Genomic DNA, 12,968 nt, shown 5'->3' on the forward strand with positions numbered 1-12,968 from the left:
ATCACACACATGGAAGAATTGGTGCTGATTACCTTCTGATCCTCTGACTTTATTTCACTCCTATTGCAGAAGGATGTTGTTTTGTACTGCTAAAACATGCCAGAAAGGGCTAGACTTCATAGGAAAGGGTGGGGCTCTTCTACATCCTTTGATCAGCACATTTATGAAATGATAATCCAGCAACATTTTAGAACTGCAGGACAGTGTAGTTCTATTATGGAAGCTCTTGGCTCATAAATAAGTCATCTGACCCTGTCTCCATCTCGCTTGTGCTAGAGCTGCTCTCTGTAAAGCTCAGTGTCTTTGAACATAAGGACAATTTTCTGCAGAATTGTTATTTCTGATATATAAGTCACATACAAGTCCATAAACAATAACTTTTAAATGTAACTTAATTTAAACAACATTAAAGGCTATTTTCACCTTTCTGAACATGTTGCACCCTTATTTTGTGTTCAGTAACCTCCCCCAATCCCCCCTTCTCCTTGACAGTGGGCGGTGGATCCGCTCCCTGCACCTGCGCTCATAGTTTTAAAACAGTGCAGCTGTTTAGGGCTCCACCCACACAGGAATCTGTGAATGAGAAAACTACAAGTCCCATCTACCACCACGGAAGTTTGAATGGGCGGCAAGCGGGCTGATCAGATGGGTTTTATGTCTATTCATATTCCCTCTACAGTACAAGCTAACAGCCCCTACAGAAGTATGGGCTCAAAGCTGGAGAGAGAGTGTGCAGGAGCTTGATATTTCACCTGCAATCTGCTGATCGCAAGTGCAATACTTTGCAGACTCCTGCTTTAAAATATAAAAAATGCACATCTTTTAACCACTTAAGCCCCGGAAGATTTTACCCCCTTCCTGACCAGGGGGTATTTTGCGATTCGGCACTGCGTGAATTTAACGGACAATTGCGCGGTCGTGCGACGCTGTACCTAAACAAATTTGGCGTCCTTTTTTTCCCACAAACAGAGCTTTCTTTTGGTGGTATTTGATCACCTGTGCGATTTTTTGATCACGTGCTATAAACAAAAAAAGAGCGTCAATTTTGCAAAAATAGCAATATTTTTCACATTTTTTAGTATGAAATTTCCCCAAAAAAAAATGTAAAAATCAAAATTTTTTTAACATTTTCGGCCAATTTGTTTTATGCTACCTATGTTTGGTAAAAAAAATCGCAAAAAGCGTATTTTGATTGGTTTGCGCAAAAGTTATCGCGTTTACTAACAAAGGGAAAGATTTTTGTTATTTTTATTTTTTTTATTTTAACGCGTAATGGCGGCGATCTGCGATTTTTTTTTTTTGCGGTACTGCGACATTGGGGCGGACAGATCGGACCCTTGACTGACATTTGTGACACTTTTGGGGTTACCAGTGACATTTCTACAGTAATCAGTGCTATATATATGCACTGTTACTGTAAAAATACACTGGTAGTGAAGGGGTTAACTTTATTTGGGAGGGAGGGGCTGTGTGTATCCCTAGGGGTGTGCTTTCTACTGTGATTGGCTGTGGCTTGAGCTGTAAGGACACTGATCAACGGATCTACATACTAGATCCGTGTGATCAGTGTCTTTACAGCGAGGAGAATGACAGGTGGCTTGTTTACACAAGCTGCCTGACATTCTCCCTCTCCCCCGCCGATCGCCAAGTGACCGGCGGAAATCGGGTCCGCTGGTCACACGCGCGGGGGGGGCCGTGACCACGCGGGAGCGGGAGCTCCCTAGACCCTCACAAGCTAGTGACGTAGCCCTACGTCACTTTGCCTGTGAGGGGCTGACTGCCGACGTAGATCGGCGTTAGGCAGTCGGCAAGTGGTTAACCTGCTTTTTGTAAAAGGTGAACTCAGCCTTTAAACACTAGGGGTGAGAAACCTTGCTAAATAATTTACATCTTTTAAGGCTTGTTGATCCTTTAAAGCAGTGATGGCAAACCTTGGCACCCCAGATGTTTTGGAACTATATTTCCCATGATGCTCAACTACACTGCAGAGTACAGGAGCATCATGGAAAATGTAGTTCCAAAACATCTGGGGTGCCAAGGTTCGCCATCACTGCTTTAAAGAATAATCTAATTTGTTGGCAGGCCTTAAAATGGCCTTACTGTGTGGTGTAGTAGATCATTGAGAACTTCCAGCCACTTCCAGCAACCCTTTTGTTCTACAAAAATCACCACCAAATATGAACTAGTGAACAAATATGAATTTATCAGCAAAACTCTGCTCTGTTGTGTCCTTTAAAGTGTAATGCCTCGTACACACGCAACGATTATCGGCCGACCGATCGTCCAACTTTTGTCCAGAGTGGTGTTGTGTTGGTTGGAATGTGCCTAGACTGCACACGAATTTTCTCGGCCAACAAAAATCTACTTCAGAAGTGATGTCATGTGATGGTTTACTTTCCGTGTGTTTTTTCTTCTCTGAGCATGCCCAGTCTTGCTCATCAGATTTTTGTCTGCCGAAATCTGTACTGACTGACGGAAAATCGGCCGTTGTGTTGTTGGCCAACAAAAAATTTATAGCATGCACACCAGATTTTTTTCGGCCGAAAAGTCGGAGTCGGTTGTCGGAAGCATCATACTAACAAGCCGAAAAACGGCCGATCGGACGTTGGCCGAAAATTCCCGGCCAATAATCGATGCGTGTGTACGGGGCATAAGTCCACCCTAACACTAAGATCCCTGCATCTATAGACATCCATGATCTAGCACTAACCTATCTAGCCCTGTAGAGAAGAAATCGGTATACTTACCTTTTTTGAAGCTAATGCAACCCGGTCTCCAGCGGTGGAAGCTCTGCAGAGGTCACGGCCGACAAGGGCTGTTAAATGAATGGGAAGTGAAGTCCACTATAGAGTTACTATGGGGCTTCAGTTGTCGGCAGTGTCTTCTACACCCGCCTAAACAGGGAAGTCGCAGATGACAGCTCAGCGTGGGATCGGGTCACATTGGCTTCAAAAAAGGTAAGTATACTGATTTACATAGTTAGTCAGGTTGAAAAAAGACACAAGTCCATCTGGTTCAACCAAAAAAAAAAAAAAAAACAGTATTGAAAACCCAATATACACAATCCTATATCCACAGTTGATCCAGAGGAAGGTGAAAAACCCCAGCAAAGCATGATCCAATTTGCTACAGCAGGGGAAAAAAATTCCTTCCTGATCCCCCGAGAGGCAATTGGATATTCCCTGGATCAACTTTACCTAAAAAAAAAAAAAAAAGTTTAGTACCCACTTGCTGTATATTAAGTACACCCAGGAAAGAATACAGACCTTTTTTAAAGCAATCTAGTGAGCTAAACAGAACCACCTCTGGAGGGAGTCTATTCCACATTTTGACAGCTCTTAAAGTGAAGAAACCTTTCCGTATTTGGAGATTAAAGCCTCGTACACACGCGTCGAAATTCGGACGGGAATTTTCGTCCGACCGATCCGCCGATTTTCGGCTTGTTAGTATGATGCTTCCGACAACCGACTCCGACTTTTCGGCCAAAAAAATTCTGGTGTGCAGGCTATAAAATTTTTGTCCTCCGTCAAAACACGTCCTATTTTCGTGCAGTCAGTACAGATTTCGACAGGGAAAAATCTTATGAGCAAGATTGGGCATGCTCAGAGAAGAAAGAACACAAAGAAAGCAATCCAACACATGACATCACTTCTGAAGTAGAATTCTGTCGTGCGGGAAAATTCATGTGCAGTCTAGAGCACATTCCAACCAACAGACACCACTCTGGACAAAAGACGGACGACCGGTCGGCGGAAATTTGTTGCGTGTGTACTAGGCTTTAACCGCTTGCCGACCGCCGCAAGTAGATATACTGTGGCGGTCAGCCCCTCACAGGCAAAGTGACGTAAATAAACGTCACTAGCCTGTGAGGCTCTGGGGAGCGGGCGCGCGCCGCCGGAGGCGCGATCCCGCGCAGTCACGGACCCCCCCGCGCGTGTGACCGGCGGACCCGATGTCTGCGATCGTCGGGGGAGAGGGAGAAAGGCAGGCAGCTTGTGTAAACAGGCTGTCTGTCATTCTCCCCTGTGTAGAAACACTGACCATACGGTTCTACTATGTAGGACCGTTGAACAGTGTTCCTACAGCTCAAGCCACAGCCAATCACAGTTAGAATCACGCCCCTAGGGACATACACAGCCCCTCCCTCTCAAATAAAGTTAACCCCTTCACTGCCAGTGTAATTTTACAGTAACAGTGCATATATATAGCACTGATTACTGTAGAAATGTCACTGGTAACCCCAAAAGTGTCAAAAATGTCAGTCAAGGGTCCGATCTGTCCGCCGCAATGTCGCAGTACCGCAAAAAAAATCGCAGATCGCCGCCATTACGCGTTAAAAAAAAGAAAACAACAAAAATGACAAAAATCTTTCCCTTTGTTAGTAAACGCGATAACTTTTGCGCAAACCAATCAAAATACGCTTTTTGCGATTTTTTTTTTTTTTTTTTTTTTTTACCAAACATAGGTAGCATAAAACAAATTGGCCTAAAATGTTAAAAAATTTTGACTTTTACTTTTTTTTGGGGGGGAATTTCATATAAAAAATGTGAAAAATATTGTTATTTTTGCAAAATTGACGCTCTTTTTTTGTTTATAGCGCGTGATCAAAAAATCGCACAGGTGATCAAATACCACCAAAAGAAAGCTCTGTTTGTGGGGAAAAAAGGACGTCAAATTCGTTTAGGTACAGCGTCGCACGACCGCGCAATTGTCCATTAAAGTTACACAGTGCCGAATCGCAAAATACCCCCTGGTCTTTTAGCAGCCAAATCCTCCGGGGTTAATCTGTTTTCCTCCAGACATAAAGAGTGCCCCCTTGTCCTCTGTGTTGACCTTAAAGTGAACAACTCAACACCAAGTTCACTATATGGACCCCTTATTTATACATGGTGATCATATCCCCCCTTATGTATTTATACATGGTGATCATATCCCCCCTTATGTATTTATACATGGTGATCATATCCCCCCCTTATGTATTTATACATGGTGATCATATCCCCCCCTTATGTATTTATACATGGTGATCATATCCCCCCTTATGTATTTATACATGGAGATCATATCCCCCCTTATGTATTTATACATGGAGATCATATCCCCCCTTATGTATTTATACATGGTGATCATATCCCCCCTTATGTATTTATACATGGAGATCATATCCCCCCTTATGTATTTATACATGGTGATCATATCCCCCCCTTATGTATTTATACATGGTGATCATATCCCCCCCTTATGTATTTATACATGGTGATCATATCCCCCCTTATGTATTTATACATGGTGATCATATCCCCCCTTAATCTCCTCTTCTCAAGAGAGAATAAATTCAGTTCCTCTAATCTTTCCTCATAGCTGAGCTCCTCCATGCCTTCTATCAGTTTGGTTGCCCTTCTCTGATTTCTTCTCTACAGGGCTAGATAGGTTGGTGTTAGATCGTGGATGTCTGTAGATGCAGGGATTTTAGTGTTAGAACGGATTTCTGCTTTAAAGAATCCTTTTATTCCCACCATCTTGTCTCATACACATTGTAGGGAACGACCCGCACGTCAAACATGCCTTTATCCTCATTGTGCAAAGGGAAGATACATATATAGGTGGAGAAGGCATAGCTGTTCAGTTTTGACAAAAGTCTAAATTTGTATATAAGTAACTGCACTGTTCTGCTTTAGATGTGTATTTTAGGGAAAGTCAGCCAAAACAGCTGATGGAGCAGATTATGAAGGTAGCACCATGTTTACATGCTTGGGTAATGGAAAAGATCCCTTTAATCTTGAACAAAAACAGGCTTCTTCTAGGTTCAAAGGGATGCCAAGGTGTTACACAAGACATCTGGCAGATGCCCTCCAGTGTGATCTTTGTTGTCCTGTGACCTGCTTGACCCAGTTTTTTTTCCAACAGTCTCCCAGTGGAAAATCGAAAGAAGGTGGAAATGCCGCACACCAGAAACCAGCCACTGGAAGGAGAGAGAGGTCTGCAGAGAGGTGTAGTCAGGAAGATTTTAGGCTGAAGCTGTACCTTTGCTTTCCTGTATAGTGGCTGGGTTCCGGTGTACGGCGCTTCCACCTTCTGTCTTCCAATCTGCTAGTCCGGATGAGCTTGTTTGATCGCAGGCAGCCAATCTGTGCTTTGGGCTGCAGGAAGAGGTTTTTGTAGTGCTTAAAGTGGCGCTGCAAGTTCTTTGCATAAGGGTCTCCCAGTGGGCATGCGTAGAAGAAGTCCAATTATACTCAATTGCCACTTTAAATTTTGAAGGGGCCATGTCTTCACTCTTATAGATACCCATTGACTGCCGCAGTCCGCACCTGAGAGTAAGCCTAGTTGTTTTGTGCCAAACCTAGTCTGCTGCTGCTATAACCAGTAAAGGACTTTTTTAATCTGTTTCCAACTCAGAAAACGAGCTGTTACAAACATTTGCAAATATATGTGAAAGCTGCATTTTGTGTCAAGAAGTCTCTGTATTATATAATCCCTACTCCACTCCATGTGAACTGCAGCAAACCCAAGAGATTACCCCTTTCCTTACTATGGAGCATACACATAAAAAGTTTAAAGCGAAATTCCACTTTCTCTTACGTCCTCCGACAGTCGGCGCCACCTCTAAGTCATCACTATTGGGTATTGACTTCCGCTCCGCAGGAGTAGCTAGACATAAGACTTAGTCAAAAGAACAAAAGCATTTTCATAGACACACCCATGGGGGCTGTCCCACTGGTCAATACTCCCCTGCAGTGATCACTCCCAACTCAGTTTGTTTCTGCCTAGCGTCAGGAGTAGTTAGGCTTTCCCTGTGCTGGGGCTACAGTCTCAGCCTTTCTAATCTTTTTTATTTGATTTTCTTTTAAAATTCTATAAGGTGGATGTTCTGGCATCAGCTGATGCCTCCTTTGGCCGTAAAGTTCTCAGTGCGGCAGTGCCATAAGGGACCCTTGTTTTTTGTGGGTCCCTGACTGTTGGGGTTGTTTATCCCCTGGGTTATTTGCTTTCCTGGGCTGTTGCTCCTGTTGAGCTTTTTCTGTTGCCCAGAAGGTTCTCTTACTGTGCGTGTAAGGTTCCTTTCTCTGATGTGGGTACTGCGTTGCCTTTTCTACAGTTGCGTCTCCCACCCCTCATGTCTACACTGCTTTGGGACATCCCAATAGTGATGCCTTAGAGGTGGCGGCGACTGTCGGAGGACGTAAGAGAAAACTGAATTTTTGTAAAATCTTACCTGTAAAATTCCTTTCTCTGAGTCCTCCGACAGTCGCCGCCCCCGCCCCTCTTTTGGGGTTTTTTCTTGTACACTTACTGCTATGCTTCCAAACTGAGTTGGGAGTGATCACTGCAGGGGGGTATTGACCAGATGGGACAGCCCCCATGGGTGTGTCTATGCAAATGCTTTTGTTCTTTTGACTAAGTCTTATGCCTAGCTACTCCTGCGGAGCAGAAGTCAATACCCAATAGTGATGACTTAGAGGTGGCGGCGACTGTCGGAGGACTCAGAGAAAGGAATTTTACAGGTAAGATTTTACAAAAATTCAGTTTTTGTTGAGAAAGAAAACATTCCCCTCTGGGTGATCTCTGTACATTGCAGGGATTTTTACCAAACTTTGTTGCGGATTCCTACCTTTTATTATTCTGAAGAAATCATTGTTTGTTCCTCTTTGCTGAGTGGGTCTAATGCAGTGGTTCTCAACTCCGGTCCTCAGGACTCACTAAGACCCGGTTCACACTACTCCGCCTTGGGGCGCGACTTGTGCGACCTCAAGTCGTTTGTCATTACAAATTCAATGTAAATGAATGAGAGCCGTCTTAATATGCACTACTGAAGTCGCTCTGACTTCAGAAAAGGTTCCCGTACTACTTCAAGGCGACCTCTATCCGACTTGTGCACATAGAGGCGACTCCCTTCGAAGTCTAAGTCGGATCCTTATCTATTTTCAAGCGACTGTGATCAGACTTTCCAGGAAGAAGAAAAAGATTACCCAGGCATTCCCCAAAGACAAAGTCGCCTATCATTTAAGTCTCTTCAAAAGTCTCTTCAAAGTCGCGCTATAAAGTCGCTTCTTCATGGGGGACTTTCTGGTCGTGGTAGTGTGAACCAGCTCTAACAGGCCAGGTTTGCAAGATAACTGAAATGCATCACAAGTGATATAATTTGCTGCTCAGTGATTGCAGTATTCTAGTCAGCATCTCCCCAAGGTTGACCTATTAGTGGGTCCTGAGGACAGGGGTTGAGAACCACTGGTCTAATGGGAGTGGTTTCATAATTATCTATCAGCTGTGGCAGCTGCAGGGCTCTAATGAGGAAAGCTGTTAGCCCTGCATCCCTTTAGACGTGTTCCTATTGGGAATATCTCACCAAAAATTACATTTTTGTTGCAGGGGATGCCAGAAATCTGACTTGTATCTTAGGCAGATTTCTGGGAAAATTGAGCCAATCACACAAGCAGGAAATGTTTCTGGGGGTGTGGTCAGTATACATTCTGTGTACAGAACAGCTCCAGGCGGCCATATTGCATTGCATGTTCAGAAAATTACAACATCTGCAGATTGAAAAGGAAAAGTATTTATTTATGACATTTAATTACAATATGATTTGTGTTGCAATTGTATACGCTATATTGTTTTTTCTTTATTTGCTGATTTTTTTTTTCCCCCTACAAAATTAGAGTTACCCTTTAAGCTTGCTAAAGGCGGCTAAAGGTTTCTCTGGTGCATCTGCCAAATACCCATTATATGCATCCTGTGTCTCTGTTGTGTCTCTTGGCTGCACAAATTTATAAATATGGACAGACTGTGTTATCATTGTCTCCATTCAGGATACACTCAGGAAGAGAAGATTGAAATCGCACACAGACATCTCATTGCTAAACAACTGGCACAGCATGGACTGACCCCTCAGCAAATACAGATTCCACCTGAAACCACTCTGGACATTATCACCAGGTAAAGCACCCTTATGATGGAGAGGGTAGGAAGACCATTTATTTTGCCTATAACAACCATTGACTCTTAGGCCCCTTTCACACAGGGAGTCCGTCAGGCGGACTCAGTTTTTCTCAGCAGGGGATCGATCCGCCAAACCCCTGCTGAGCAGGCGTATGGCAGCTGTGTCTCAGTGCTGTGTGCGGAGACAGAGCTGTCAGGTCCCGCTAACCTCTATGGGGGAATCGGATGGAAACGGACCGTCTGTCCGTTCTCATCCAATCAGCTGGACGGATGGAAAATAGGGTTTCCATCCGTCCAGATTTGACTGATCGGATTGGATGTCAGCGGACAGGTCTCCGCTGACATCCGATGCCCCATAGAGATACATGAGGTGTCTGTTCAGATCCGCCCAAAAAACTGACAGGCGGATCTGAACGGCCCGCCTGTGTGAAAGGGGCCTTATTGGTTATCTTATAAGCAAATCAGATTTTGAAGAGAACCAGATGCATTGCCACTTCAAAGCAAAGTAACAGGGTCTGTGGAAGCCCATCCCTCTGACCAGTGTATTCCCACCTCTCCAGTGCTGCCCTGCCATCACGTCATCCTCCATTGTGACCATCACCATAATGCCAGATATAGATTGTAAGCTCGAACGAGCAGGGCCCTCTAGTTCTTCCTGTTTTGAATTGTATTGTAACTGTATTGTCTTCCCTCATATTGTAAAGCGCTGCGCAAACTGTTGGCGCTATATAAATCTGGTATAATAATAACAAATAAATATTGGCTAGTGTCAAATCTCAGAGGAAGCTGTGACCTCCACCATTCTCTACAGCAGTGTTATACCTCAACGGAAGCTGTGACCTCCGTCATTCTCTACAATAGTGCTCTGGCCTAACAGTTGGCCCCTAGGCCAAAGCACTGCATCATGGAAGAAGGTCACATACCCAGAAACCATGGATACACCGCCACAGAAGGAGGAGAGACGGGAGTTCTTGCTAGGGGAGCATAAAATAGGGGGTGTCTTTACATGGATCCTGTCACTTTGCCCTAAATAATCAGGGTGACAGGGTCTCTTTAAAGATGCACTCCAGTCAGAGGTCCAAACAAATATTTCAACCAAGCGCTCACTTCAAAGGGGAAGACTGGCGTGCTGTTCTCCTCAGGCAGGGAACTCCAAATCGGGTACATGAAAGAAAGGAAAGGAGGCGCAACCACCTAGTGCATTACCCGTGGTACTGTATAAAATGTTTAATAAAAAATGCCAAATGCATACTCACAGCAGCTCTGAAGAAGGGGGCTTGACTCCCGAAACGCGTCAACGGTCACATCCTAAAGAACATGTTCCAGCACAGATGTGACGGGAATTTGTAACATGATTTTATTTCTGCATGTTTGTGAGTATGTATTTGGCATTTTTTATTAAACATTTTATACAGTACCTTGGGTAATGCAATAGGTGGTTGCGCCTCCTTTCCTTTCTTTCATATACTCCAGTCAGAGGGCCTATACCTTTCGTTTTTCATGCAATCACTCCACAGCTTTGAAACTCCCTGTTTCTAGTAATTTGGTGCTCAGAGAACTTTATTTGATGAGCTTCTTGACTATGTAGTCTGGGTATTCCCAGTCTCATTTACAGTAGAATCCTAATTTTTTTTTTTTTTCTTAGAATCATGTGACTTTAGTCTGAAGACTGATTTCACTTAGAGCCTGGAATTTCTGTTTAAATGTTAGCACAAAAAAGTTTTTTAAAGACAGCCTTTGGTGTTATTCTCTGTCAGGTATACACGTGAAGCGGGGGTCCGATCACTCGACAGGAAGCTGGGAGCCATTTGCAGAGCAGTTGCAGTGAAAGTTGCCGAAGGACAACACAGAGAAGCCAAGCCAGATGCCACAGAGACGGTCGATGTTGAAGGTTAGTAGTGTTAAAATATAATTTATTACACTCATTTTTAATATCTGATCTAAACTGAAAAACTGAGGGCAACACCCCTATACAGTAGTTGTGTAGGGGATGGCGGTCAGAACCACATAGCTCTGAGGGAACCAGGCATACCTGGAAGTGTCGGATTCGGAGAAATCTTCAGGCTGCGGTTTCTCAGAGCATGATATTCCACGTGTGTGTGTGTGTGTGTGTGTGTATGTGTGTATATACACACACACAATATATTTTCAAAAGTATTGGGACGCCTGCCTTTACACACACATGAACTTTAATGGCATCCCAGTCTTAGTCTGTAGGGTTCAATATTGAGTTGGCCCACCCTTTGCAGCTATAACAGCACCAACTCTTCTGGGAGGGCTGTCCACAAGGTTTAGGAGTGTGTCTATGGGAATGTTTGACTATTCTTCCAGAAGCGCATTTGTGAGGTCAGGCACTGATATTGGGACGAGAAGGCCTGGCTCACAGTTTCCGCTCTAATTCATCCCAAAGGTGTTCTCTCAGGTTTAGATCAGGCCTATGTACAGGCCAGTCGGGTTCCTCCACCCTAAACTCGTTCATCCGTGTCTTTATGGCCCTTGCTTTGTGCACTGGTGCGCAGTCATGTTGGAACAGGAAAGGGCCATTCCCAAACTGTTCCTACAAAGTTGGGAGCATGAAATTGTCCAAAATGTCTTGGTATGCTGACGCCTTAGGAGTTCCCTTCACTGGAACTAAGGGGCCAAGCCCAACCCTTGTTAAATCCTCCTCCATATATATGTGTGTGTGTATATATGACACACCTATACTAATTGGGTATGCCACAATAGGTTGGGGCAAAACGCATTAGACTTTTTTTAAAGCTTTATGGTAGAGTAATGCTAAATATTCACTTAAATTCATCTCCTGGCTTTTACTGCTGTAAGGGGCTCCCCTGCCTTGTTATGGACTGGTCTTGTTCAGGGACACTGAGCCTGTAGTGGAGTATGTAACCTCTCAACACCGCATCTTCATCCCTCTATTGTGTAGAAAATCTGCTTACATGAAAAGATCAGCATGCCAAATTGCATGGGATATAGGGTAAAAAAAAAAAGACTGAATACATACATTTTGAATAAAATGCTGCTCCAGCTTTCACCAAGTGCTGCTTGACCAACAGCTTAAAGTGGAACTCCAGGCAAAGCTGCTAAATGTCAAAAAATAAGTCTCTAGGTTTTTAAAAGAGCGTTAAAGGCATTTAGCAAGTTTATTGTTATTATTCTCAATTTTTTCCAATTTAAAATTTGTCTGTTTTATTACTCCCGCTATTCCTGTATGTGGCCATCCTCACTGAGGGCAAGTGAAGCCATGGCCGCTGTAAGCCACTCTGCATGCTGTGTAAAATCTTGCGCATGCACGCTAGGTCGACATCTTGGCCTCGCCTGTGCACTAAGCACAGCACTTCTAGCCCTTTGTGTACACTTCCCATTAGCAGTGGCAGCAAACTTACGCTGCTAAGGCAACATGTAAACAAATGGCTGGAAGTGCTGTGCTTAGTGCTCAGGCATGGCTAAGATGTGGGCCTAGCGTGCATGCGCAAGATTTTACACAGTATGCAGAGTGGATTACAGCGGCCATGGCTTCACTTGCCCTCAGTGAGGATGGCCACATACAGGAAAAGTAGGGGCACACCGTGTCTCTGCCCATCCCCTCCTATCTCCTCCATCATCCGCCCCTCCTCCAGCCCTCTTCCGCTCTCCTCCGCCCCTCCTCCAGCCCTCTTCCGCTCTCCTCCAGCCCTCTTTCACTCTCCTTCGCCCCTCCTCCGGCCCTCTTCTACTCTCCTCCACCCTTCTTCCCTCACTGCAACTCTCTTGAGGAAAAAACTCTTGACTCCTGGGATTAGTGATGATAACATCCCAGGAGTCAAGGGGACTAGAGCTGCCTACGTCACTCGCCTAGGCCAGGGGGTCTACAAACTTTCTAAACAATAAGGCCAGTTTTCTGCCCTTTGGACTTTTGGGGGATCTGACTAGGGGCAGTGGGAGTAGAGAATGTCCTGGCGTCCAGAGCTAATAAACAATGCCCCATCTCTGGTGTCAATGGAAGGACTAATGCCTCATCCTTGATGTCAGTGGGAGGAATAGTGCCCCAT

At 44.5% G+C, this 12,968-nt stretch overlaps 1 protein-coding gene across 1 annotated transcript in view; it reads left to right on the plus strand.

The window, feature by feature from the left end:
- Positions 1–12,968, plus strand: part of LONP2 (lon peptidase 2, peroxisomal) — a gene marked incomplete at its 5' end in the record, with an annotated part of 171,883 nt that overhangs the window by 96,378 nt on the left and 62,537 nt on the right. Inside the window, 2 exons of the mRNA XM_082270039.1 lie at positions 8,808–8,934; positions 10,695–10,828. Of these exons, the coding sequence (XP_082126165.1) occupies positions 8,808–8,934; positions 10,695–10,828 (261 nt within the window). The remainder of the gene's footprint in view (positions 1–8,807; positions 8,935–10,694; positions 10,829–12,968) is intronic.

This window comes from Pelophylax lessonae (genome assembly GCF_965119305.1).
Source record: "Pelophylax lessonae genome assembly, chromosome: 10".
NCBI classification, from domain to species: domain Eukaryota; kingdom Metazoa; phylum Chordata; class Amphibia; order Anura; family Ranidae; genus Pelophylax; species Pelophylax lessonae.